At 42.0% G+C, this 27,209-nt stretch overlaps 1 protein-coding gene across 1 annotated transcript in view; it reads right to left on the reverse strand.

The window, feature by feature from the left end:
• Positions 1-27,209, reverse strand: part of LOC129168131 (pyruvate carboxylase, mitochondrial-like) — a 297,125-nt gene that overhangs the window by 188,355 nt on the left and 81,561 nt on the right. The window contains exon 10 of the mRNA XM_054753045.1: positions 20,253-20,371. Coding sequence (XP_054609020.1) covers positions 20,253-20,371 — 119 coding nt within the window. The remainder of the gene's footprint in view (positions 1-20,252; positions 20,372-27,209) is intronic.

The raw sequence follows: 27,209 nt of genomic DNA on the forward strand, positions 1-27,209 counted from the left end.
TAAACACACACAAATGTACAGCTGTGCTTACTCACGTGTGTTTGTCTCCATTTCGTAGAGAATCAAAGCACATAAAGGCTGATTTAGCCAATCATTATTTAACACACGACCTACTCAAATGCACAAACACACTTACAATCATTATAGTCATTATCAAGCTCATTGCAGTGCATCCAGGCCTGCCAACAATGCACTTGCTTCGTCAGTGGCTGTTACATAAACACACACACACACACACACACCAAGCATGTGACCATAGGAGCGCTGCCAAGTGTGCACCATAATGCTGAGGATGCCAAGTAAAGAAGCGGGAGGAAGGCCAGGATGAGGCCAAGGCGGGAGTGGGAAAACACATTCAATTATCCATGAACGACATAAATAAATAACATTTGAGGGAAATAGACCAGAGGAGCAGAGAGCGGGTTAAGAGGGAATGAGCAAGACGGGAAGAGACAAGAGGGAGAAGAAGAAAAGTGAATTTGTTTGACTATGTGTGCAAACTGCAGCGGAAGATGGTAGCTTTAATCAACGTTGAACAAGCGGAGACGGTAAAGTGAAAGTAGACAAAAGGAAAGAAGCTCATTGACAAAGTGTGTGACCAAAGCTTGTAATGTGTGACAGGTATTAATGGCGCGACTCTACATCCACTCAAACATATCTACCCAAAGCAGGCCTGAACCTTTGCTCTGCTTATTCATTATTATATTCCCACTGCTGCCTGCGGTCACTCACCTCCTCTTCCAATTCACCTCATGCCTCCTCCTTCATCCCCTCTGTGCTCACCCTCACTCACATGTCCGAAGTGTATTTTGTAAATGATCGCATTGTTTCTCTCTTCCTGACGTTCAGTCGCCATTTGTGGCTCTGATGAAGATGGAGAACAAACATTTAAGACAAATTAGTTGGCCTATTGTGGGGCGATGAAACATCAATGCATGTGCACGGCCTCATGTCCACACTTGATAGGTGAGGAAAGGATGAGTGCACATGGATGTGCACTGGGAAATGCAAACCTGCAGCAATGCTCCTTTAGGGTGCATTTACACTTGTAGTCCAGCGTGTTTTCCTTTCTATGGCAGATTTTTTTAGCAGCTAGGATGTAACCAAGAGGACATAAATTATTTAAAGATGTTAAAAAATTTCCCTGACATGTGACGCAAGGAGACGGCCTTTCCGACGAATTCCCCAAACTGTAATTATCAACACAAAGCCAAAGCCAATGTATGCTTAATTGCTGTATTTATGCTTCTGCACTTACATTTAACTCTTTGTTTAAATGATTTTCACTCAGCTTTCTGTTAGGTGTTGCGAGGCATTGCCTGCATCGGCACTGTGATGGATGAAGGCATGCTGACTCAATCAGTGACATTGTGAACGCTATTAACAAGCTTGTCAATACAAAAGACTTAAAGCAAAGGTGACATTCAATCATTTAAAAAAAAAAACATGCATGCAGGATGATCATCACACTTAGATACACATCAGCTAAATATTCATGTGTTACATTTGACTGGCAAGTGCTTAATACTCTTACAACGATAGACTGATGGATTTTTATGTGCTGTCAACTTGATGAAGCCATTCATTTGCTTATGTTCCGTCTGCTTGCGTGCACTCTCCCTTTAGATGCAGCACAGCGAGCTCTCTGGGCCCTGAGAGCGAATGAGAAGATAATGCAGCTGCAAAAGGGAAGCGTTGCCAGCTATTCCTGCGGGGTCAGAGAGCTCCTTTTCGGAAGCATCTCGTTTTCCTGCCAAGAGCTGGAAAAACTGGCAACACGCGGTGGAGATGCTGAACAAAATGGTGTAGCTTCACTTCAAAATGAACTCATTTGTTTTCATAAAAGCTATCATGTCCTCGTCGCTGGCGCAAACCCAAGAGGATGCATGTCAAAGACATTTCACTCATTTTCTCCACCAGGCAGGTTAATGTTTTCCCTCACGGTTTATGATCACATTTCATACAGCATCAAGTTGGTTTTAAGATCAACCAGCTGTTGAGGAGGCAAAAAGTCCAATATTGTACATTTTTTCAACAATTTTCAAGTGTCAGAGCTACCACAAAACTGTATTGCAAGTCTGCTGTACAAAATATAGCCTTGATGCTGGAATTTAGACTGTTAAAAAGTGCTTTAGTATGGAATAGTCCAGTGCTTCCTAAATCGTGGGGGCGGCCCCCCTGGGGGTGCGGTGAACTGTCAGGGGGACGTGAGAGGCATGGACGACTTTAAATATTAGTGCGGACCTACGAACATGTGTGAATTTGTCGTACTCAGCATGCAATTTGACTCTGAATATGCTTGTATGCTTCATTCACTGTAAACTGACTTATTGGCTCATAATGGCGACTAAAAAAAAACATCCAAAGTGTGAAAGTATTTTGAAAAGGTTAAAGAGGACTCCAGAAAGTGAAGTGCAACCTGTGTCAGCAGCTTCTTACATATTACGCGACAACAACCAACATCATTGGCTCATCGTTGAACACCACTGAATATTGGGGCTGTCAGAAGATCTTGCGAGATTAAAACGTGATGAGATTTCTCCTTTGGAGAAAAGATGTCTCGCGAGAACAGGGCAGCCAGAAGCCAATCAAACAGTGTACGAGGCATTGGAACCACACATTAAACACTTTAAACCCTGCAATCCAACCTACTTCGGTGTTCCCAGTGTCAGCGAGTGACGGGTGGCTGTTTATTTTTTTTCCCATCGGAGTGGAACAGCTGCAACGCCTTGTTAATATCCAGGAAGAAGCTGTACTAATTCTACATTTGATCAAAGTTGCTTAATATTTATCAGATCGAAACTTGTAGCTATTCCGACTTGTAACTGATTCGTAATTAAGGTGTTATTAATGTAGTTAAGCACCATCAACTTTAATAATGGCAGCACCGGGTCTGCTCGGAGCACGTGTCCCACTACACTGCACCATGGCGGCCACAACAGGTGGCTCCCTCCGCTACTGAGGGTTCTCCTGTGGTTCTCCTGACCTCCGGGGCGGTCTGAAGTGTGCGTCTGACATTAAACGCTTAATCCTCACTGGGGTTGCGGGGGTATGCTGGAGCCTATCCCCGCTGACTTTGGGCGAGAGGCGAGGTACACCTGGATTGGTCGCCAGCCAGTTGCAGCATTATTATAATATATTATTATTATACATTATCATAACAGTCATTTATATGGGCTCCAAAAATGACAAACATTTTTTCAAAACGTGCCTGTGTGGTTTTGTGACTCAGTTAAATAAAAAAGTTAGTTTGTCCAGCCATACCTTTTCATGTACTAAAAAAATGTATGTTACAATCTCGTCTCATCTCTTTCTCGTGGAACCCATCTTGTGCATTGTCTCCTCTTGTCACACCCCTGTTGAATATCATTTCAAAGAGGTAAGGCAGTTACGCCAACTTCATTTTATATCCCGACAATGAATTTTAAGTCCAAAAAAAATGGGCTGCTAACTAGGGGTGTTTAAAATAATCAATTCTGCGATATATCACGAAATTACATCGCACGATTCTCATATCGATTCAAAAGATGTTCAAATCGATGTTTTTATATGTATTTTGGGGGTACTGTATTCATTGCAGTGCCTTTTGTCCTGCACTTACACTCCCAGTCACTAGCTGGCAGCTTTGGTAGCACACCATCCAAGCCCGCCAGAGTAACAATAGCATCTCGCAAGAGTTATTCCAGGGCGGTATCTTTACACTATATTCTCGCGGTGTTTAGAGAACAGCTAAAGTTTCAACATGGAGAGGGATGCTCCGAAGCACTGCAATTTGGACTCATTTTGGCTTTTACAGCACAACAGACGGGCGCCCAGATTATGACAAAAGCTACGCCATCTGCAAAATGTGTTACGCGAGAATCAAATACTGCGGAAACACCACGAACCTCCGTGCACATGTTGCCAGACATCACGGCGAAGCAGAGCTAAAGGGAAAACAAGCAACTCGTCTCAACTAACTACAGTATTGAACAAGCTAATTTAGCCAAATTGTCTTCAAGCTCACCGCATGCCACCAAAATAACACATTCAGTTACTTACTATATGTGCAAAGACATGCGCCCTCTGAGCTCGGTGGAAGGCGATGGCTTTCGATACGTGATGAACACTTTAGAGCCCCGTTATTCCATACCGTCCCGCCAACACTTCACTGACGTCGCTTTGCCCCGATTGTACAAAGAAGTAAAAAACGATGTGCTGGATGATCTGCATTTTGCAGAGCGAGTTGCATTAACATGTGATGCTTGGACTTCCAGGGCCACCGAGTCATACATAACAGTAACAGCGCATCACATCGACGACATGTGGAAGATGCGTTGTCATGTGTTACAAACACGCCCAATGTATGACAGTCACACGCGAGAGAATATTGCGGCTTTGTTGCGTGAAGTTGTGGCTGATTGGGCCGTAAGTGCAAAAAATCCTGTGGTAGTTACTGACAATGTTCCCAACTTTGAAACCTAAAACACAGTCTGCAACTTGTTAAATACAGTTGCTGCTGCAGTTATGTTTCTGACATTTCAGATAATAAAATATGATAATAAAATGTGTACTAGTTTAACCCTCAGACCCACTATACTCTATCAAACTGTCTTTCTGATATTAGCTTCTGGATGCAAACAAATTTCCTGAAACTCATCTGGACCAAATCTGACATTCTCATAATGGGCCCCAACTGCTTCAGACTTCAGACTGCCCTTTGACAACTCCACTTTCTCATCCTCACCCCATTGCCAGAACCTCGGAGTCATCTTTGACAGTGAGCTCACCTTCTCCCAACACATTAAAGCAGTCACTAAAACATCTTTTCACCACCTCAAGAAATCCGCCCCACTTTGCCCCTCATTCATGCCTTCATCACATCACTCTTTGACGAGTGTAACAGCAATCTTTATGGTGTAACAAACTCCAATACAGTGTTCCCTCGCTTATCGCGGGGCGTATGTTCCCAAAATAGCCCGCAATACGTGAAACCCGCGAGGTAGCCAACTTCCTTTTTTTACAATTATTATACTGTATATGTTTTAGGGCTGTAAAACCCGTCACCATACACTTTATACAATTTTCTCCGACAGGCAATAACATTTTGTCACATTTCTCTCCCTCCAAAAAGTTGAAACCTTTGTTTGAATTTTAATGATCGACCTACAGGTCACAAGTAATGAAATCACTCACATGTGTTTCACTCAAATGACCGTGCCTTTTGTCCTGGCGCCGTTCCGCTGTACTGTCGGGTTTTTGTATCCTTGTTAAAAACATATTTTGCAGTACTCCTGTTGGAGTCCTCCTTCGAATCGAAGATTCATTTACAAGCTAGCAAGCTAGCGATGACACAGGAGACGCGGCGGTACCAGAGGACATTGATTGACAATGGTCTACAGCCAATCAGGACGCAGAAAACAATGGGCGGCACAGACAAACAAACTTCCCACAGTGCAATTCTTCTTAAAGGTCCATGCTCCGCCTGCAAGAGCGTTCAAAAAAAGAAGCACTAAAAAAAATTCGGCGAATTCGCCAAAGGTGGACCGCGATGGAGCGAGGGAACACTGTACATTCAAAACTCCGCCGCACGCCTCCTCACCTGTGCCTGTTCCTGAGACCACATCAGCCCTGTCCTTCAGAACCTCCACTGGCTCCCTATCCCTTACCGCATCCAATTTAAAATCCTCTTACTTTACCCATAAAACACATCATAACCACACCCCCTCTTACCTTAAAGACTTGTGGCACCCCTACACCACTTCCTGTATCCTCCGCTCCTCAAATGCAAACTTCCTCACAGTCCCTAGGACCAAACACCAAACTTGGGGGGACAGAGCCTTTTCTGTTGCCGCCCCCTCCCTTTGGAACTCACTTCCGACTCACATCCATGACACTGCTGACCTTACCGCCTTCAAGACCAACTTAAAAACATGCTAATGAGCGGTGTTTGTCCACGCCTGTCTCTAACAGTGTGTGTGTCTCCAAAAAGCGCTACAGTTTTACATACACTGTAACTCTGCACTTGTCCAGCGTAATAGATGTCACGTATGACATACAACAACGTAGCGTTAAGGAGTGAGTGATTTTTTCAAACTTACAGCTATATCTGTATCCTCTATCATCTGTAGCTGACTGACGGATAGTTGGCAGGCTTTATTTTAAGATGTGCAGTGAAGCCTGCTCTTTCACCAAGTGTTGGGTGTGGACATGGGGTGGGCTCATCCAGCTCGGAGCGAGAATGAGGAAGGAGGTTTTTCCCTTAATGATGTCATGAAAAGCCTCAACTTCAAAAGCGAGAGTTTCAGTGCGTCTTCTCTCAAAAGTGGAGCAAACAAATAAGGGAGATGATGGATGTAACTCACAGCTAAATCCTCTCAAAAAAATATTAATGCAGAAGCGGACTTCTGTTTTTTACACATAGACTGCTTTTCAAGAAGACATTTGTCGCTCACACACAAGATATCTTAAGACAGAAGGTCATCGGTGAAGCCCCTGTGTGTGCGTGCAGTCGGAGTCGGATAGCACGAAAAGTGGTTGGATTCGTTGGACTGCGTAGGGGTCCTGCTGGAGCGCCATCAAGCTGATCTTGCATCCAAATTCTCCTTAAAGAAGGCGCATGATCCTCTAAGTTTCACCAGTGATTCTGAAAAAGTAAGTCAGTGTTTTTGTCTAAATGTTATGGTTCCCCTTTCATATCATATAGCCCAGGGGTCACCAACCTGGTGCCCCCTGGCACCAGGGAGACCCCCACGACCACAGGAGGAGCCTGCAAGCCTGCTGTTCATTCAGGTGTGAGAATACTAGAAAGAAAGAGAGGAATAAATGCATTCTGAAATACAAAATAAGAGTTGTGGATACCAGCATTTTGTTCATGTTCTGGTAAAACAATCATATTCGGTTTGTTTGGGTTGAAACAAATGAAAATAAATGTTGCCATTTTAATTTTGTAAAAGTAACTCTCACAAGAAAAAACGTTGGTGACCCCTGACATAGCCAATAGTAAATTTAAGAATTTACACTTAATCTATGTGATCTGTATCGGCCAATTTCACTCATGGATTATCAGTATCAGCAGCATAAAACCCTGATCGGTGCATCCCTAATTGAATTATATGTATTTATATGCATTTGGAATTGTTGTCTACGTGTAAAACTATAAAAACGTGTTTTATGTTCACAATCAAGGCTTTCTGGAACGGATTAAAGGGATTTACATTATTTCTTATGGAGAAAAATGTATTTGTTAACATCCGTTTAGAGTCGGACCTTCTGGAACCAAAGTTCCACTGAACATATACTGCATGGACGCCTGCGTGATGTTATATATGTGGATGTATTTCCCAGCCAAACACGCACACAGGCATGCACGCACACACCCATACGTACATGCACACATCCACATCAAAGAGACTTTCCATGATTGTGCAACACTAGCAAGAAGACAGATGAAAAGGTATTAGCATAATAGAGCCTTTCCTCAGTGCCTTTGGAGATCATGTCTGAATATGAGGGCGTGTTTTTGTACGCATCTTTGAATGAGAGATGTTGCTGCCTTTGTCACGATTACTCAACCTGGTATCCCACCTCCCCGCTCATACGTGTATGCTTGTGTGTGTGTGCATGTGTGTGTGTGTGTGTGTGTGTGTTAATACAGCAGCAAGAGAAGCTGAGGAAAGTGTGAGGATTCCTTGTGAAACAAAGGTGCTGTCTTGTCAGCCTGACAGCAGGTGGAGGAGGGAGGTAAAATATGTAAAGAAGAGGAGATGCAAAGAGAAAAAACGGGGCAAGAAGAAGACATCTTAGCATGCAGGAGATGCAACATGTTGTCAGGCTACACATCAAAATCTTGAGTGGAGTAGAGGAAGCTTTTATAAACGGCAGCTGTGTGGTCAATACCCGTGTTGCAGAGATATTCAATTACAAATATGAGAGGTCCAAACATGCCGTATAATTCAGTTTAATTTGCAGTTTTCTAGTTTCAAAGCACATTAGCATTACACAACATTACCACTACCACTTTTATCCCCTGACCTCTGTCTCAATCCACAGCATCGCTCTGAATAAACTATTTGACTGGCTGAGTCATGTAACAATGCACGCCATTGGTCTGTGCATTTCCTGTGTATAAAATGCATGTGAAAAGTATTCACAGGGCTTCACTTTTTCCACATTTCATTATGTTACAGCCTTTTTCCAAAATGTAGGCAATTCATTTTTCACCTCAAAATTCAACATGCAACACCCCATACTGACAACATGAAAAATGTATTTTTGGAAATGTGGGGCCCTATGAAATCCATTTCATTTTTTCCCCAAACTCTGTTTTATTTTTTTTTTCAAAATTCTGTTTTTTCTGTTTAAATTAAAAATTTTGTGTAGTGTCTAAATAAAATGTCTATTAAATAAATACAAAAATCCTGACATTCCTCTGCACACATTGCTACAAAATCCTCAACAAACTGCAATGCCCGTGCTTGTGGTTAAGGAAGACGTAGTCACCAATGCAACTCAAACTGCATCATTAATGTAAGATATTTTTTATGACACCCTTATTTTGTTTACACAATTAGACAGTATGTGGCCAACATTGCTCTTATTTTGAAGGCCAGAAGTCATTGCATTAACAAGCGTTAAAACATGACACGGTGTAAACACACTCATACAGCCTGAGTCGAACACACACAGCCACACTAGCATGGTCTGCTAAACTTAGCTTAGCCCACTGGCTTCCATTCACGCTCTGTAAGACATAAGTTTCTGCGTTTTTTGCCAACTTTTGCCGGTGTTTCAGGTCGATGTTTAGTTCATGATGGGGCGGGCTAGTGTTTGTGATTAGATTCCGCCACGATGGAGTGGTCCGCCAGGGAAATACTTCCATATACAAACGTTCCTTCTCTTCACGCTGACAGCGTTTCACCCACATTATGTCAATTCCCGTGAGATTCTGCATTTAACAGTAAATTCTGTGTTTATTGGCCAATTGGACTGGTCCGTCAACACCCACGCCCTCTACAAGAAGGGCCGGAGTCGCCTCCACCTGCTGAGGAGACTGAGGTCCTTTGGTGTGTGCAAGACTCTTTTACGGACCTTTTATGACTCTGTGGTGGCCTCAGCCATCTTCTATGCTGTGGTCTGCTGGAGAGGGGGCAGCACGGACAGGGACAGGAGCAGGATCAATAGACTGATCAGGAGAGCGAGCTCTGTCCTGGACGGTCCTCTGGACTCCGTGGAGGAAGTGGAGGAGAAAAGGATGTTGGCTAAGCTGACATCCATCATGCACAACACCTCTCACCCGCTACATGACACTGTGGGTTCCCTTAGCAGCTCCTTCAGCAGCAGACTGTTACACCCACGGTGTAAGAAGGAGAAGTTCCGCAGGTCCTTCATACCGACCGCTGTCAGGCTCTACAACACCTGCACCACCTGAACCATGTTGTAGTCACTATGCATTCTTCTGCTGTAACAAGTGAATTTCACCGCTGTGGGATAAATAAAGTACAAATACAAATACAATTCTACAATAACACGTTCCGTTAAGGGCCTACAAATGTTTGCAAAAAAACCCCATGAAATCACATGTACATAAGTATTCAGAGCCTATGCTTTATATTTACACATATCATTATTTTGTCCAAACAAATGTACCTTTAGTTGTACCAGGCACTAAAATGCATCAATAAAGTGAAGAAACAAGGGTGGTCTCATCATTTTTTCCATGACTGTACATAAATGGTTGGTCACCACTGCTGTAAAGCAAAGGAAAAGCAAAAGTGATGTTAAATTGGGCATCGTAAAACGCTCAATGGAGAGGTGGAGACATAAACACTGGCTGCTAGACCGGTTTAAGACCGCTCAAACGTCACTACCATCAAGAATAAAGCTGGTATTCTTGAACATGTGAAAGTATCTGCTCTATGAAATGGCCAAATGAAGTGATAACTATGCAGTGTAGTGGTCTTATTTTGAGACTTTCTCCTCCCATAAACCTGTCTCTTGCTCCCATGCAACGCCCCTTCAGGTTGTGCAAGACAACCACAAGAACAAAAGGAGTACAGCAGTTTGTTCGTTTCGTTTAATTCTTGAATTTAATGTTTATATGACTGTATTTTACTTTATTTTATTTTACGTGCCCTGCGATTGGATGGCGACCAGCCCAAGGTGTACCCCGCCTCCTTGCACGAAGTCAATTAGGTTAGGCTCCAGCATACCCCCGCAACCCGAGTGAGGACAAGCGGCATAGAAAATGAATGAATGAATGAATTACTGTACTGTATATGTGCTTCATATGTTCTGTGTACAATGTGAGCGGTTTAGGTGTTAACTTGGGTATAATTTAGGCATAAGTCTCGACTTAAATCACAGTTGTAGGAACGGAACTCATACTCATAACCCAAGGACCACCAACGTTTCAAAAATGTCATTATGGGGTGCGTAAATTAATAGAATAAAAATGATAAAAAGTTTTGAATAGGGTTGTTCCGTAACAAAATGTGGAAAAAGTCATGCACTTTGAATACTTTCTATGTGCATTTACTACCAAAAAGCTGCAAGAAGCTGCCCAGGTTCAAATAAGGCAAGTGTAAAGGCACCTGTTGAATTACAAGAATGTAGAAGGTCTATTCAGGTCCTCTTCTATATTATATATAGTATTGGTAAATGTACACATCAGCAAATATCATTTTCTTGTTATGACCCTATTAGCTGAATCTACTGACCTTAAAATCCACAATCATTGAGGTCTAACAACGTAAATTCAGTGTTGCAGTATTCCTTTGTAAATAAGATTCATTAAAAAGTGTTTGTTTCAGGTGGATTTAATTTAAAAGGCGAGGTGGTGAAGGTGACAAAGAAATATGAAGCGTCACATGGAGTAAATGAGGAAAAGGTGAGGTTAAGGACAATAGATGAATGGACCAGTGACAGTGTGTGTGTGTGTGTGTGTGTGTGTGTGTGTGTGTGTGTGTGTGTGTGTGTGTGTGTGTGTGTGTGTGTGTGTGTGTGTGTGTGTGTAAAAAGGGGGGGTAAAAGCAAGATGGATGGATAGCAGCTGACCTCCAATGAGGCATCGAAGAAGAAAGAGTGAAGGTTGGTCTCTTCAGCCAACTCTGCATCCAAACGCTTAAAGAGCAACGCAGAAGGGCACACAAGAGTGAGTGCTACTGTGAGGACTGCTCGTATTCTGAGAAAGAAAACCAGCAGATGTAATCTCCAGCAAATACAGCGGAGCTTTGTTAATCAAACATGGAATGAGGGGCGCTTTAAAGGAGGGCTTTAGAGGCTCACAAGCCCACCTCCAGTCCAGTGCAGGGGATTGTGTTGTTGTCTTCAAACGACAAGCTCTGTCAGGTTGGAGAGGAGGGAGCTAAAATCAGGATCGGAGTTTGAGGGGAAAAGGTGCAGGATTAATAGATAGAGGGGGACGGGGGGGCTGAAATGAAGTACAGCAGTTCCACACTTGGCTCGTGCAACCTGGGGGAAGGTCTGACGACTAATGGGCTTAAAGTGCAAATTTAACAAAAATACTTCTCCCTCATGTCTGCCGATATGTTTTCTCCCTCTGGTTGTAATATGCAAGCTGGCCGCAGGAGTTGGACCTCAGCCTGAAAAGCGGGCCTGTGCAAACGAGATCTGTCGCTCGCCACGTCCGCTACTTCATGCAGGACGCACTCGCCCCTCTGGTGCCAATTCAAATGACCCCAAAGCGTGGCACTTTTCTTCAGAGAGGAAACTACTACAAGTGTGCTGGAGGTTGACAACACTGGCAGAAGCGTGTGAATTTGAGGTCATCAGTAGCAAGAAAGACTTGTTACAGGGGCTCCTTTAAATGTGGCTTTAGAATACAAGTGCTTTAATGAGTCATTAAAGTGAAATATGTCACACTGTGTCATCTGAAGGTCCTAAAAGTCCTTGAAAGTTGTTAAGTCAGCCAAAGTACAGTAAGAGACTCCCAAGAAAAATTTAATGAGCAGCAAACAACTTAACCGGTCATTAAGAGTATAATCCTGCTATTAGGTCAGGGGTATCCTAAGTGCGGCCTGAGGGCCATTTGTGGCCTGCAACTCAATTTTTATTGGCCTATTGTATATTCAATTCAATTCAAATCAAACATGGCTCTATTAGAATACTACACAGAAAACAACTGGAAATGGCCCACAATCCCTAAAAATGGTACCTACCTACAAATCAAAATGTGTGTCTCACAGTACAGTGGAACCTGTTTAAGTCGATCCTGCTTATGTTGCCAACCCGTCTATGTCGACCAACTCACAAGTCCCCCAAACCGTATTCTTCTAAATACTAAAAAGAAATGGCTGAAGGCTTTTGTCAAAGTATTGGAGACAGCGAATATGATTCGGTACGTGTTGACATGTTGTAGTATCGTCAACTTTGTCGTTATCGCTGAGCAGCTTGCCAGAACATCACCACTGTCTAGTTACACAGCGTTAAAAAGTGCACACAATGATGCCCTGTTCAAAATAAGCTTCAAAATTAAAGCACGGCAGAATTAACCTGGATTCATTTTATGTACTTTATTTTAAAATAAAGGAATTGGCCTCACTGTTGCAATGCTGCTGGAGGGCACTGTACAACAACATGACCACAGCAGCTCCATTATGAGTATATAATATTGTAATGTCGGCGGAATAAAGATGATGCAGGATGACTACACACCAATCAGCCTTTGCCATCTACGCAGCAGCACTGCTTCTCAAATCGTGGGGCGTGAGAGGCGTTGGAGGGACTTTCAGTATGAGTGCAGACCTGCCAAAATGTACGCATTTTTCCTACTTTTTGACCCTTGAATATGCCTCTCTGCTCTCCGGGTATGTATTTTGTTGCATTTTGCCGGTTTCAGGTTCAAGTTCAGTCTGTTACACCAGCTCACTCCTCCCTGCAAACCCTCATGTGTCACGGGACATGCATCTCCGGGAAAAAAAAAATCTAAACTCGCGGACGGTAAAGGATGTGATAGGTCGGCATGTAGATTAGCTGGCATGCCGATTCGCAACTGAATTAATCTCAAGGCACATTACATGTTATTACATTATGTAACCTTTCACCAGGATACACATGCTTGCAAGATTTCAGTTTTCAAGTACGCTAAAGCTGGAATAATATTAATAATAGTGAAGAATAATAATAGGATGAGAGTTGATCCCTTTGTCAGCTTTATTACAAGGCTATTTTATTCTTTAAATTAGTTTAATTGCTGAGCATATCTTGACCCACACTGGATTGGCTTTAAGGTGTTGACTGAGTTCAAAACTGCAGATTATCTCCACACCCTTCAATTTTTGTATATGCATCCATCCGCAGAAAAAGTTTAGATACCCCTGATTTACTGTCATCATTTGAACATGTTACACAGCACTGACTGACAGCACTCAACATGCATCAATTAGAGCTTTGGGAGAGCAAATTTGCCACTTTGCAATTATCACGTCAAACTGCCACACAACAGCAAACAGAAATAGAAAATGTTCACTACATGTTTCCACTGACTCAGAGATAATTAAGTTCAGCAAGTGAGCTTGGGCTGGTGATCAGAAGGCTTCAACAAAAAGCAGGCATAAAACGAGGGATCCATCAAGGGCGCTTGTCACGCCGTTTCTAGACATTTTTGTGTTGCCAGGGAAGGGAGGGTTTCATGCAAATTAGGCACCTGCCCAAAAAAAGTTCCTGATGTTGTTGTGTTGTCAGCATAATTCACAAATGTAGCTCATTACGGAGAGGAAAATGACTGACGGGCCTCACCATGCACACAGTCTTCTCAGATGAACAAGACAGGAATGTTATTTATGCTTTTCATTATCCCTTGGCTTCCCCACCACTTCCCTTTACCTCTCTTGCTTTCTCATTTCCACTTGTTTTGGCTCTTTTCTTGTTGTATTTGTGACTCCCTTCTGTTTCTGTGACCCTGACCAGTATTAGCCATCGAAGAGTGATGCTTGTCAGTTTCTTTCATTATATGAAACTGTGTGTCTTCTGATGAACATATATTCTCCCAATAAAATTTCCGTTAAGAATCCATGACCAGATGATGTCGTAAGAGTCTATGAAACAGTGTAGGCCAAACGTTTGGACACACCTTCTCATTCAATGTGTTTTCTTTATTTTCATGACTATTTACATTGTAGATTCTCAAAACTACGAATAAACACGTATGGCATTATGTACTTACCAAAGAACTGTGAAATAACTCAAAATACACTCCTGATCAAAATCTTAAGACCAATTGAAAAATTGCTAGAATTTGCATTTTGCACATTTGGATCTGAATGAGGTTTTAAGTAGAGCTACAATATGCAAAAACAAGAAGGGGGAGTGAGACAAAAACACTTTGAAGAAGTCATTTATTGAAAACAACAATTAAACTGAAATAGGCTGTTCATCAGCTGATCAAAAGTGTAAGACCATCGCTCAAAAAATAACAAATAACTCTCCAAACCAAAACAAAAAATGTTCTCAGTAGGACTCAGTAATGAGTAGCTCCACGCTTGATGCGAGTGTTTCCAGGAGGCTAGTGGGAACATTGCTCCAAGTGGTGAAGATGGCTTCACGAACGGCATCAACTGTCTGGAACTGACGGCAATTTTGATAAACTTCCCTTGCCATCCATCCCCAAATGTTCTCTATGGGATTTAAATGAGGGAACATGCAGGATGGTCCAAAAGAGTGATGTTATTCTCCCTGAAGAAGTCCTTGGTCAAGCGAGCATTGTGAACTGCAGCGTTGTCCTGTTGAAAAACCCAGCTGTTACCACACAGACGAGGGCCCTCAGTCATAAGGGATGCCCGCAGCAACATCTGCACCTAAGCAGCCACCGATTGACGACCCTGCACCACCTGAAGCTCCAGTGTTCCACTGAATGAAAAAGCACCCCAGATCATGATGGACCCCCTCCACTGTGCCGGGTAGAAAACATGTCAGGTGGGATCTCCTTGTCATGCCAGTAACGTTGGAAGCCATCTGGACCATCAAGGTTACATTTTTCCTCATCAGAGAATAAAACTTGTTTCCACCTTTCAATGTCCCATGTTTGATGCTCCCTGGAAAAGTCTAAACGGGCAGTTTTGTGGCGTTGAAGGAAACGAGGTCTTTGAATTCATTTTTTGCTTTTTCAAACCCTTTTCCCGCAGATGCCGTCTGATGGTTATTGCGCTGCAGTCGGCACCAGTAAGGGCCTTAATTTGGGTGGAAGACCGCCCTGTGTCTTGATGGACAGCCAATCGGATCCTCCGGCTCAGCGCAGGTGTGATTTTTTTGGGTCTACCACTTGACTTTTTTGTTCAATAATGCTGAGGATCTTTCAAAAAATGTAGCAGCAATGGCACGCTGCGAGAAGCCTTGCTTATGCAGCTGGACAATCCGACCACGTTCAAAAAGAGAAAGCTTCTTAGCTTTAGCCATCAGGAGGGCATGACAGTGTGAATGCCTTAAAGAAAATGAAAATTTTGTGCAGATTTTGTCTTTTATAGCCTGTGGTCTTAAACTTTTGATCAGGTGATAAACAACCTATTTCATTGTTTTTTTGTGTGTGTTTAAATTACAGGTTCCAAATGTTTTTTGTCTCACTCCCCCTTCTTGTTTTTGCATATTGTAGCTCTACTTAAAACCTCATTAAGATCCAAATGTGCAAAATGCAAATTTTAGCAATTATTCAACTGGTCTTAAGATTTTGATCAGGTATGTATATACATTTTAGATTCCTCAAAGTAGCCACCCTTTGCTTTTTTGATAGCACTGCCGACCCTTGGTGTTGTTCTCAGTGAGCTTCATGAAGTAGTCACCTGAAAGTCACCTGGTTTTTACTTCACAGGTGTGCCTTGTCAGGTTTACTTAGTGAAATTTCATGCCTTATTAAGGGGATTGGGACCATCAGTTGTGGTGTGTGTGTCCAAACTTTTAGCCTGTAGTGTGTGAGACCACTTAGAGCAGGGATGTCCAAAGTGTGGCCCAGGAGGCGTTTGCGGCCCTCAGCTCGTTTATTGACTCACGGTATATTCTGGTAATGGCAATGGCTTAAAGTTACATAGATGTACTGTTAATCATGATAATGAGTTTGTCGATAGCTTATTCAGTAATAAAAGTAAATGAATAAAAAATAGAAGTACACGTTGACAGAAACATTGTGGTGTAATAAATAAGTGCATGATCTATGATAAACACCTTAAAGAAATAATAAAAGTACTAGTAAGAAAGCACGGGAGTAAAACTGACAAACATTGTATAATAAATTGTGTTATAAATGGTATAATAAATGTTTTGATAAAATTGGCATTGTAAAAATACACTTTAAACAAGAAAACAAAACAAAAACAGCTGCAAAAGTTGTCAGATGCTCATTCATGTAGGCGTTTGTGCCTCTCAGCTCCTTTCCCTGTTTCAGCAGTGCAGTTTAAAATTCCCGGTTCGTGAACTTAACAATGATGACAGGTGTGGTGTTGTTTCTGCCATATAGTGGGATACAAGTGTCAATGATGGTGATATCTACATACACCGTCTTTGATTGTAGGAAGTTGGCAATCTGTTGCTTTGTTGAAGAAACATCCATTCCATCTGGTTCTCCTCTTTTGGACTACCCTATCTTTTGATCTGGGTGTAATATGGAGCCCTGTGAGCATCACATCGTTCATTTGTGCATTCTGATTCATCTCATCAATTATATTTTTCATTTGCTCAATGACATTTTCCTTTGTTTCTTTCTCCTACTCAATAGTGGTGCTCAAGGTAGCATTTTCCAACAATAGTAGAATAGTAGCACCCTGTAGAACATTACTATAATTGCATAATGCTCTATTTAACCTCCTTTACGAGCAGCGCGCAAGGCACCAAATGAAATGCCGATTCATTTTCAAGGGCAAAATTTTCACAGAAATGCGTCACAGTCTATATGGGGATGTTTTTCTGAACGAGCTGAGTGAGCTGAACATTTTAACATTAGATTGGTTTGATTCGGTTGAGAAATGGAAGAGGAGTGAACAAACAGAAAATAAAGTGGGATAAGAAGACAGGAGGAGAACGAGGAGAAAGCCAAATAAACAGATGACAGCATTCACACAATTATGCTTAGGAGACGCAGACTGGCTCTGCCCCCTCCAAAAGGAGCTTGATGTGCGCCTTCAAAATAATTCTAACTTTAATTCAACAGTTGATAAAATTTCCTTAAGATTTGTCAGATCAAAACACCATCACTGCATAAGACATCTTTCAAAATTTGGGAAATTCACTACTTCCTTGTTCTGCACTGGGAACCGAAGTTTTTTCAGCGTAAATATAAAAATAATCTACTGCAATCTACAAATCTATTTTACATGTGTTTGTAGAACTACACATCGACATAAATGATTAGTCGTAGCAGCTACAACTGCCGTCACTAATTCTCACTCAGTACAACACTACCTCCAGCGTTTTGGTGGACAATTGCATGTCAGGCACTCGTCCCAGGTCAAAGAGTAAGAGCTACAAATGGATCAAGACACCGTTAGAAGCGCCAGCGTAATGAATTTGCTGTAAACATAATTCAGCCTTTAGAGCTCTCCCTTAGTGGTCAAATTGGTCAATTACAGCATCGTCATCCCAGAAAAGTAGACGCCAGATACAATTAAGATTACAACTAATTATATGCAACATTTTAGAAAATAGTGACAATATGTAGTTCAGTGGTTCCCAAACTTTTTACCGTGGCGTACCCCTTCAGACATTTGACCTGAAGCCATGTACCCCCTACTCCTGCACACTTAAAAAACATACACCTTTTTATCTTTATTAACTTGAAATATAAAGATAAAAATAAAAAGTTTTTTTAAGTGTGCAGGAGTAGGGGGTACATGGCTTCAGGTCAAATGTCTGAAGGGGTACGCCACGGTAAAAAGTTTGGGAACCACTGAACTACATATTGTCACTATTTTCTAAAATGTTGCATATAATTAGTTGTTATCTTTATTAACTTGAAATATAGGTCTAGTGGTTAGCACGTTGGCCAACACAGTAACAGCTTGGAGATCGGGAAGACCTGGGTTCGATTCTCCCCTGGGCATTTCTGTGTGGAGTTTGCATGTTCTCCCCGTGTGCGCGTGGGTTTTCTCCGGGTACTCCGGCTTCCTCCCACATTCCAAAAAACATGCAAGTGAGGTTAATTGGCAACTCTAAATTGTCCATAGGTATGAATGTGAGTGTGAATGGTTGTTTGTCTATATGTGCCCTGCGATTGGCTGGCGACCAGTCCAGGGTGTACCCCGCCTGTCGCCCGAAGTCAGCTGGGATAGGCTCCAGCATGCCCCCGCGACCCTAATGAGGAAGAAGCGGTATATGGGATGGATGGATGGAACTTGAAATATTGAAGAGAATGACTTGGTTCATGAATTTTAGAGTAATTCCGAGTCAAAAGAGTGTATTTTACATGGTGACATTTGGATATAGCTTGACATGAGCACTGATAGATAAGTAATCATCCTACATATCTTTTATTCCAGTCTGATGTTGGCATCCTCTGTTTGAATAGCTTCAATTTGAGCTTCACTTTTTTTGTCCACTCGCGATGTCTACAGTATGGTTTAAGTCTGCACATTCATTTCATACCAAATTGAAGGGTTAACAATCATGATAAAGCAGTATCTGTCCGAAAGTCTGTTTAACATTGATGTCTGTTTTAGGTAGAACATTTTGTAACATTGTCTTACTCTTGTGAGCAACAAGCGGTTGTTTTTGTACATATCACGTGATTTGGGCTGCTGTTTGGGTGCGTTCCGTGTGACTTCCAAGTGTCCATGAATGCAGCAGAGACTTGTGCCCGAGGAGTTACATGATGCACATGAATGCACCATTCTTAGAAAAAAGCTAGCTCAGCAGTGATAGCAGTTTGCTAGTTTTGATCCTGCTTGTTGAGTATGAAGTGTCCATCATTTGTGTGCGTTGTGTGACTCAAGACCATACACAACCTTTTGGACACACACACCCCTTTTGACAAAATCCCTCCTTTGGGCAAACCCACACACATATACAGTAGTACCTCGCATAACATAAACCTCCTTTTACGTAAATTCCACTGAACGTTTAGAATTTATGTAAAGTTTTTCCATGGTATTACGTAAGAAATTCCATATAACATAAAGCGTCAAGTCAGTGCAAGTTCAGAAATTCGATTTGAATAGCGCTTGGTGACGCCTTCTGACGCTTCACGCTCTCATTGGCTGATTATCTGGGCACCGCCTATGCTGTCATCTCATTGGCTGACTTATACAGTGCGTACGTGACTTTGTGTGAGAGACAGGCTTCTCCCTTCAACCTCCCTTCCTCTTCGTAGTCGCCCTTTAAGTAGTTCGCACGCATTGAAATCGCTTCTTAATTATTATAATTATTATAATTAAGAAAAAAAATTCAGAAAAAAAGGGAAAAGTTGTCGAAAGAAACCAAGCGGGAAATTATACTCCTGCCTCCACTTGCGTGCTCCTGATCAAGACATCTGGTGAACGGTAAGATTGTTTTTGTTTTTCAGTTTTATTCATTTACAGTAATCTTATTTATTAACTTATTTTTTTATTTTGGAATGTTACTCTACTATGTTTATGCAAACGTTTTCTTATATTTTCCCACCATATTTGGTGGACTTTGGATATTTTGAAGTGCCAAAGGGGTGAGTTTGGGAAGATCTTGGAACGGATTAGGCTATTTACATGTATTTTACGCTTCGTATAACGTAAAAACCCTATAACGTAAACGTTCTTGGAACGGATGATTTACGTTGTAGGGGCATCTACTGTATTGCTAAAAGAGCCTATCCACGAGCATAATAAAGATGATTAAATGATTACCTGACCGGAATCTTTCCATGGTGTCCCAACTCTAAAAGAATCACTACCCACTTCTTAATAGTATCCGAAATACAAAAATACATACAACCAACTCCTCATTTTCGGGTGAATCCCCAGTGACAGGTTTCCATCACTGTGGCGTGCGGGGATTGGACACCAATATAAATGAAATATTCAAGATGAGACACTCTTAATGCACAAAATAATCATCAAACTTACTTATCTTTCATATAATGCACACTGAGCAATGAACAACTTCATGCTCTGACGCCTTCCTGCTCCGCTGTCCTTGTGCCATGAGACGTTCAGGCGCACTTGTAATTGTGAGTGTTAGGCGCCAATTGTTTTTCATTTGTATTCACGTACCCCCCCATCACAATTGTTGTACCCCACTTTGGGAACGTAGGATGTAGTTTAACCCATTGAAGTCAAAATAATTCCCAGTGGTCTACTCACTCTGTGATTTCTTCTGTCACCGTGTGCTCCACCTGGAGTCGAGAGTTGACCTCAATGAAGTAGTGTTTGCCGTGTTTGTCCACCAAGAACTCCACGGTCCCTGCGTTCTCGTAGCCCACCTGCGGCGAAAGAGAAAAACGATTTTATTTCCACTCTTGGTCTTTGATGGCTTTTAATGTCATCCATTCCAGCTTCCCTGCAGCCTTCCATCAGAGCCTTTGATTTTTTTTCCCCCAAAGCCAATTAACAGTATATAATTGTTCTTCTTTGATACAATAATGGGAGAGTGTGCATAGCTACTTGAGTGTGCAACTACTTGAATCCTACTCACTGTAGGAGCACAAGCACATGGATCATTACAGTTTGTGACAAATTCAATCATCTCCACTCACTTGAACATCATTCTAAATACGATAAAAAGAAAAAAAATGAAACACATGTATTTAATGGAGAACATCCATTTTTGTCTGCCGGGCCAGCAGATGTTCCTCTCTTCTCAGAACCATTAGTATGTCCTAATTAGTGCGGCAGTGAGCTTTGCGGCTGACAAACTGGTGAACACATTTATCCTTCATCTTGCAGGCTTCTAACAAGGCACAATATGCTGTCCGGTCCACCTTCTTCAGGCTTTGCAGATTTCGGTTTGAATTAAACAACAACAAAAAGCCACTAAAATTGCCCAACCTGTGAAGCAGCGAACTGACTTCAGGCGTGTGCATTCTACTCTAACATTTGGTGGAAATAAATGTCGAAACAATCTTTTGAGCAGAGACAACCGGGGATGTTTTTAACAACTCATCTGGCATAAAATACATTTTGAAAAAGCTTAAGAAGTGCAGCTAAAGGACACGCACACCTACCTCGAGCTTGTAAGCCTCGAATTAAACCCTAAACCAGTCACATCTGTAGCGACAGTTACGTCTCGTCCTAGTCGCTTCTGGGTGCGGGGAATTCGGGTAATAACGCGCTCCAATAATGCCATGTCCAGACGGATGCTTACGTTGGAATCAATGTGTTTATTGTATGAAAGGAATAAAACAGTGAATTACACGTTGAAGATACTAAAAGTTATGGCTGGTTGAATGTATGGGGGGTGTAAAGACGGTGCAATGATGTATGTGTGTGCGGTAAAAACCGTGTGACCTCCCGTCACCCTCCTTTCATGCACTATCACGTCTGCACCTATATGTGCAACACCTCCACACCGCCACCAGTGGTCAACCAATCACAACGCACCGCAATTACCCTAACACAAACCAGGTGGACTAAACCCAAAGCAACATAAATGGCTCCTACAACATCTAACACAGATTATTGATTGTAACCTAGCGATGTTAATTCAAACCTCACAAGAAGTAGTCTCATTTACTTTTCCTTGATAAATTTAACACATAACACGCAGGGCAAGGATAATTTACTTGGTTGTCATTAAAGCAATATATGGAAACATTTTTATTGGTTAGGTGTGTGAAATATATGCCTTAACCCAGAACGCTTCAACATCAATAAAACATATATAAAAAAACATGTATAAAATGTAAATGAAACTGAAAACATCTAAGTGAATAAGTGAAAATAATCAGATTACACAGTATTGTTCACCTCTCCCACAAGGTCTGCACCTGCACAAGACAAGGTGTGAGGATGCGCAAAAACCAGTGTGCCCTCCTACCAAAAAGCGCGTGCATTTTGACCAGCACCTGCCACGTTAATGACGATGGATGTAATGCTCAAGGCCTGGTCGCAGACGACAGTGAAACATTGTGCTCTTCAGCGTTCACACACAAGGACAATCTCACCTTGTCTAAGCGAAGTAGCAGCCAGTGCAACAGACTGAGCACTTGCTGCTTGATAAGCGATGACAGCCAAGTCAATGGGCTATATTAGTACAAGGGGAGGTCAGCGGGGTGTTGCGAGCTTGCAAGTCGCCTCGCTCTCTCGCCGTAAACTCGCATTGGAAGGAGTGCGACGGGTGTTTACACAGCTGATCATACCTTGTGTTGATCTAAGTTCGATATGCACCATTTCGAGTGGGAATGCCAAATAAAATGTAATAATCACACTGTAGTATGTTCACCTGTTGCACATGCCTAAATTACATGCCTAAATGCCTATTGCATACATCATCTAATGCAAATATCTTCACCTGGCATACAAAATGCACCAAAAATAATAAATAGTTTACAGAATTGTACAGTCATAATCTGCAGTAATGCGGACTCTGCATCCTTTGTGGTAAAGAGGGAGCTGAGCCGAAAGGCAAAGCTCTCAATTTGCCGGTCAATCTACGTTCCTACCCACAACTATGGTCATGAGCTTTGGATAGTGACCGAAAGGACATGATTGCGGGTACAAGCGGCCAAAATGACTTTTCTCTATAGGGTGGCTGGGGTCTCCCTTAGAAATAAGGTGAAAAGCACTGTCAACCAACAGAAACCAGTAGAACCGCTGCTCCTGCGCATTGAGAGGAGCCAGATGAGATGGCTCCTCGGGAGGTGTTCAAGGCACGTCTGACTGGTAGGAGGCCTCAGGGAAGACCCAGGACACGGTCGACTATTAGGGTTGGGCGATATGGTCCTTAGCATGTATCCAAATATTTTTGGGATGCATCGCTATCGATATTACAATATAATTAACTTCCGTGGAGTCTACAGCACATAAAAAGCTACAAACCTTAACCCATATAATTAAATATATTTGTCTCAAATGGTAAAGCACATTTATTGATTTATTGGTAACAAATTGTGCAATACAGCAGGTGCATTTAGTGTCAAACCAAACTAGATCAAGTATGCAGAGTTCAAGTATACAGTTTAGTAGCAACTGCAAATTGCTAAACATTAATACGGCTAAATATTGTCCTTTTCGACTGAGTACGACACCGCGTCAGTCAGTTCATGCCATCGTTTACTTTTCTTGTCGTAAGGAAGGCCATGAGCAAAAGTGTTTTGTATTTTTGACTGGGCAAGTGTTGACGTGCTCGCTTTTTTTGTGCTTGAGATGGTAGAACAAATTTGTTGTGTTACCACTTTTGCCGTCACCATTGCTTTGGAAACTTTGTATATTATGGTCTGTGGCTCCACATCTGCTCTATGAAAACCAAACCACTTCCACAATACAGACGTACCTCCCCGTTTAGTTTTTTCATGTATAGTCTTTGCTTCTACTCAGTCTACAGCCATGCTCATTTTCTCTCTTTTGCCATCGCTGGACCATGTTGTGGTACACGTGAGGCGCCAATGCGTCAATACAGTGCACCGCGGTGCACCGTCGCAGGAAAAACATGTAATCAACTCTGCTTTTTTCAGCAAAATTGGCATTTATACCGGTATAAGTCATTTTCTTATGATTGGAAGAGTTTCTACTGGTATATAAAAATGATCGCCCAACCCTAACGACTATGTCTAACTGGCCTGGGAACGCCTCGGGACCCAGCAGGAGGAGTTGGATGAAGTAGCTGGGGAGAGGGAAGTCTGGGCTTCTCTGCTTAGGTTGCTGCCCCCACAACCCGACTTCTTATAAGCGCAGAAAGACGGATAGATGGATGTACAGTCATGGCCAAAAACACTGGCACCCTGTGCTTCTGTCAGACAAGGCACCAATTCTCCCAGAAAATGTAGCAATTACAAATGACTTCGGTGTTTGTTTATGTTGTATGTGTTGGAACAACAGAGGAAAAAGGTTAATCTGATCATTCCACACAGAACTCCAAAAATGGACTTGAGGAAATTATTGGCACCCTGTCCTTAATATTTGGTAGCACACCCTTTGGAAAAAAAATATCGCTTCCCCTAACCATCAACAATTTTCTTACAGCTCTCTGCTAGAATTTTGGCCTACTCTTCTTTTGGCAACTGCTCCAGGTCACTCAGATTTAAAGGGTACCTCTTCCCAACTGCTGTTTTGAGATCTTGAGACAAATCTGGGTGCTTTTTGAAGTGTGCTTAGAGTCGGTGTCCTGCTGTAAGCTTTCTGACAATGGGGCCGATCTTGCACCCCAACTTTGGTAGTTTACAGATTTCATGATGAATTGATTATTCACTTATCCACTATTCAAACAATCCTTTCTTCTTATGTCCATGTTCAGGGAGGTTGGATACAGTGCATGGGCTGCGAACGTCTTGACGGTGTTGTGCACCGTAGACATAAGAAGATTCAGATCTCTGGAGATGGACTTGTAGCCTTGAGATTATCCATGCTTTTCCACAATTTTACCTTTCAAATCCTCTGACAATTCTTTGCTCTTGTTTTTCTCCATGCTCAGTGTAGTGCACACAGGCAAATTTTTTTGCAAATGGCGGCATCTGTTATTTGCCACCGGTAAGTTTAATTATAAATCAAAGGTGCATGACATGCTTGCAATACAATTATTTCTTACAGTTTTGATAAGGTGCCAATAATTGTGTCCAGTCCGTTATTGGAGTTCTGTGTGGAATGATCAGATTTGGCTTTTTATCTGCTTTTTTTGTGTTCTTCCAATGCAAACTGTCAGGAATATATGGTTTGTTACTTAACTGTATGTTTTGTGTTTATTAATCCATTTGAGTTTACTAATATTAGTTGTAATATACACTAACATACATATGAATTTCTTCTATGATACACGTTAATCTCACACTGACTTGCTATGATTATCTGCTCGAGGCCAGAGACCTCCTGTCTTCTGAACCAGAACCTTCAAATGCTCAGGTTGAAGAGCCTTGGACGCCTGAGCATTTTAAGATAGCTTTAGCCTCTCATTTTAGATTATCCCTCCACTTGCATATATAGCAACATCTTTTCCTGTAGAACTCAATTTCTCTAGAAGCTGTCTGTTCATATTGTACTGATTAGTCTCCTTGCATGGAAGTTTTATTAAACTGTACCACTCATTACTCTTAAAGAACTTGTCTTGTCTTTTTTTAAAGCCAGCACATAACTTTCCCTTGTCACAAACAAAATAAATAAATGTGAATATCGACACATTTGTCATTTTACAATTTTCTGGAAGACCACATGGTCATTTATTAACAAGTACTTTGCACACAGAATCAATGCTGCAATAGCAGTAAGGAGCTCAGCCAGCATTAATACCATTGATGTGTTCATTACAACACAACGGAAAGTGTAAAACACATGACTTTCACACAGACAAGCACATGTAGAGAGAGATTAGGCTGTTGGACGCTGACCACTCATGATACTTGAAATGCAGCATCTTGTGGAGTTAATAAAAAAAAAAAATTCAATTATTTTTCGGGTTATTAGCTTAGCCTTCTGACTGTCACAAACATACGAGTGAGTGTTAGCCACATGCCGTTTGACTGATGATCACACCGTGCGCCTCCAAAGCTCACCATACTCCGTCAAGTGTTCTTCAAATGCCCTATTGAAGCTTTTTAACGTACTACACCCGTGGCATGTTTTGGCAGTTAAGTTCCACACCGCAGACATGATTGTTTTTGTTTTGAAGGAAAGTGGGAGGATGACACTGCCCAGACGTTAGTTAGGGCAAGACACTACAACTGCACGAAAGGGTCACTGCGGACTGCAATAGTACTACCACAGGTGATCGGCTTCAGTGATCGGTGTTGAAAAGCATTTATTGCCGTATGCCGATCGCATGATTTTTTTTAAGGAAATCGGCTGATACTGATTGGTGTCAGATCGATCGGAGCATCCCTACTTACTACCAATTTGTTTGACCCAGCATTAATTAGAGACACTGATGGTTATTTGCTTTTATAGACCACGCAACCCGGTGACTGTAAGAGACTCTTGAAGATAATTGGACCAGTTACAGTAATCCTGCTAACCAACAAACACGCAGCAAAAAAACAAGGTAGTGGTAAATAGACAGGTAGTGGGGGGGAAAATAAATGTATTATTTCAAGCTTTAGAAGCCCTGCCCCTCAAATTTGTCAACAGCCAGAGTGGTATACATGTGTGGACTGGCAGCAGATTACATAAAGTAATCAGAGGCAAAGGAAGAGCCAAGCCACCGAGTTTGGATGATGAAGGGACTTATCAGCCTCTCTCTGCAAGCACTTCAACCTCAAAAACCATTCGCAATATTTGGAGAGGATGTCAAAAATTCAAATTCAAGGAGCACTCTGCACACTTTTTGATGAGTCCAAACACCACATCACAAATTTTGGCCTGGTATAGTGGTGAAATGTTGAGTAGACTCATTTAATATCAAGAGGCAGAGAAGAAGAAGTGGCAGAGAGACAAAGTGCACTTTTTTCCCTCCTCCACTACCAAAAAAAGAAAAATGTCAAGCAGTCTCCTTTAGCCAATGTGGGTGTGCAAACAGTTTGAATTACACCACAGAAGAACTGTAATTCTAGTTCGGAGGTTCCCGAGATATTTCTAGACTCATAGTACATTTGTAGTTTGGAGCTGGCTAAATGCCATTTAGCGATGCCATTAATTGACCTTTCTTATGATATGTCTTTATTACGTGCATGAATGTTGTCTTGTAGAGTGAGCGAGCATGACTTTTTTTTCCCCCCACATCACGTCTTCTATTCATTTCAATTTTTTAAGCGAAGGTGCGCATGCGTGCGTGCAAAAAATATCCGCCCTGAGAATCCTGATTTTTATTCTGAGAAAATCGTGATTCACATTTTTCTGCAGAGTCATGCAACCACAGTGGTTGTCATTTTCTGCCGACACTGCACACTGTTTTCGTTTCCAACGGAGGCCTGACTCTGAGAGCAGCAGTGTTATCAATGCCATCTCAACTCGCCGATGTACAATGTGCAGACTGGTTCCGGTGAGCGAGTACACTCCGCGTCCTTGCAGGCCAGGAATCCTAACAGTCGAGGGGTGGCGCCAAGCATAACAATCCGCAGTCTTTGAACTCCAAGGACAGAGATGAGTACAAACCCACTCCCACCCCAGATTAGTAGTCTGGAGGTGGACCAGCACATTTGGGACTTCTTTCTCATATATGCCATAAAAACTATGAATGAA

This window comes from Dunckerocampus dactyliophorus, chromosome 15 (assembly GCF_027744805.1).
Source record: "Dunckerocampus dactyliophorus isolate RoL2022-P2 chromosome 15, RoL_Ddac_1.1, whole genome shotgun sequence".
NCBI classification, from domain to species: Eukaryota; Metazoa; Chordata; class Actinopteri; order Syngnathiformes; family Syngnathidae; genus Dunckerocampus; species Dunckerocampus dactyliophorus.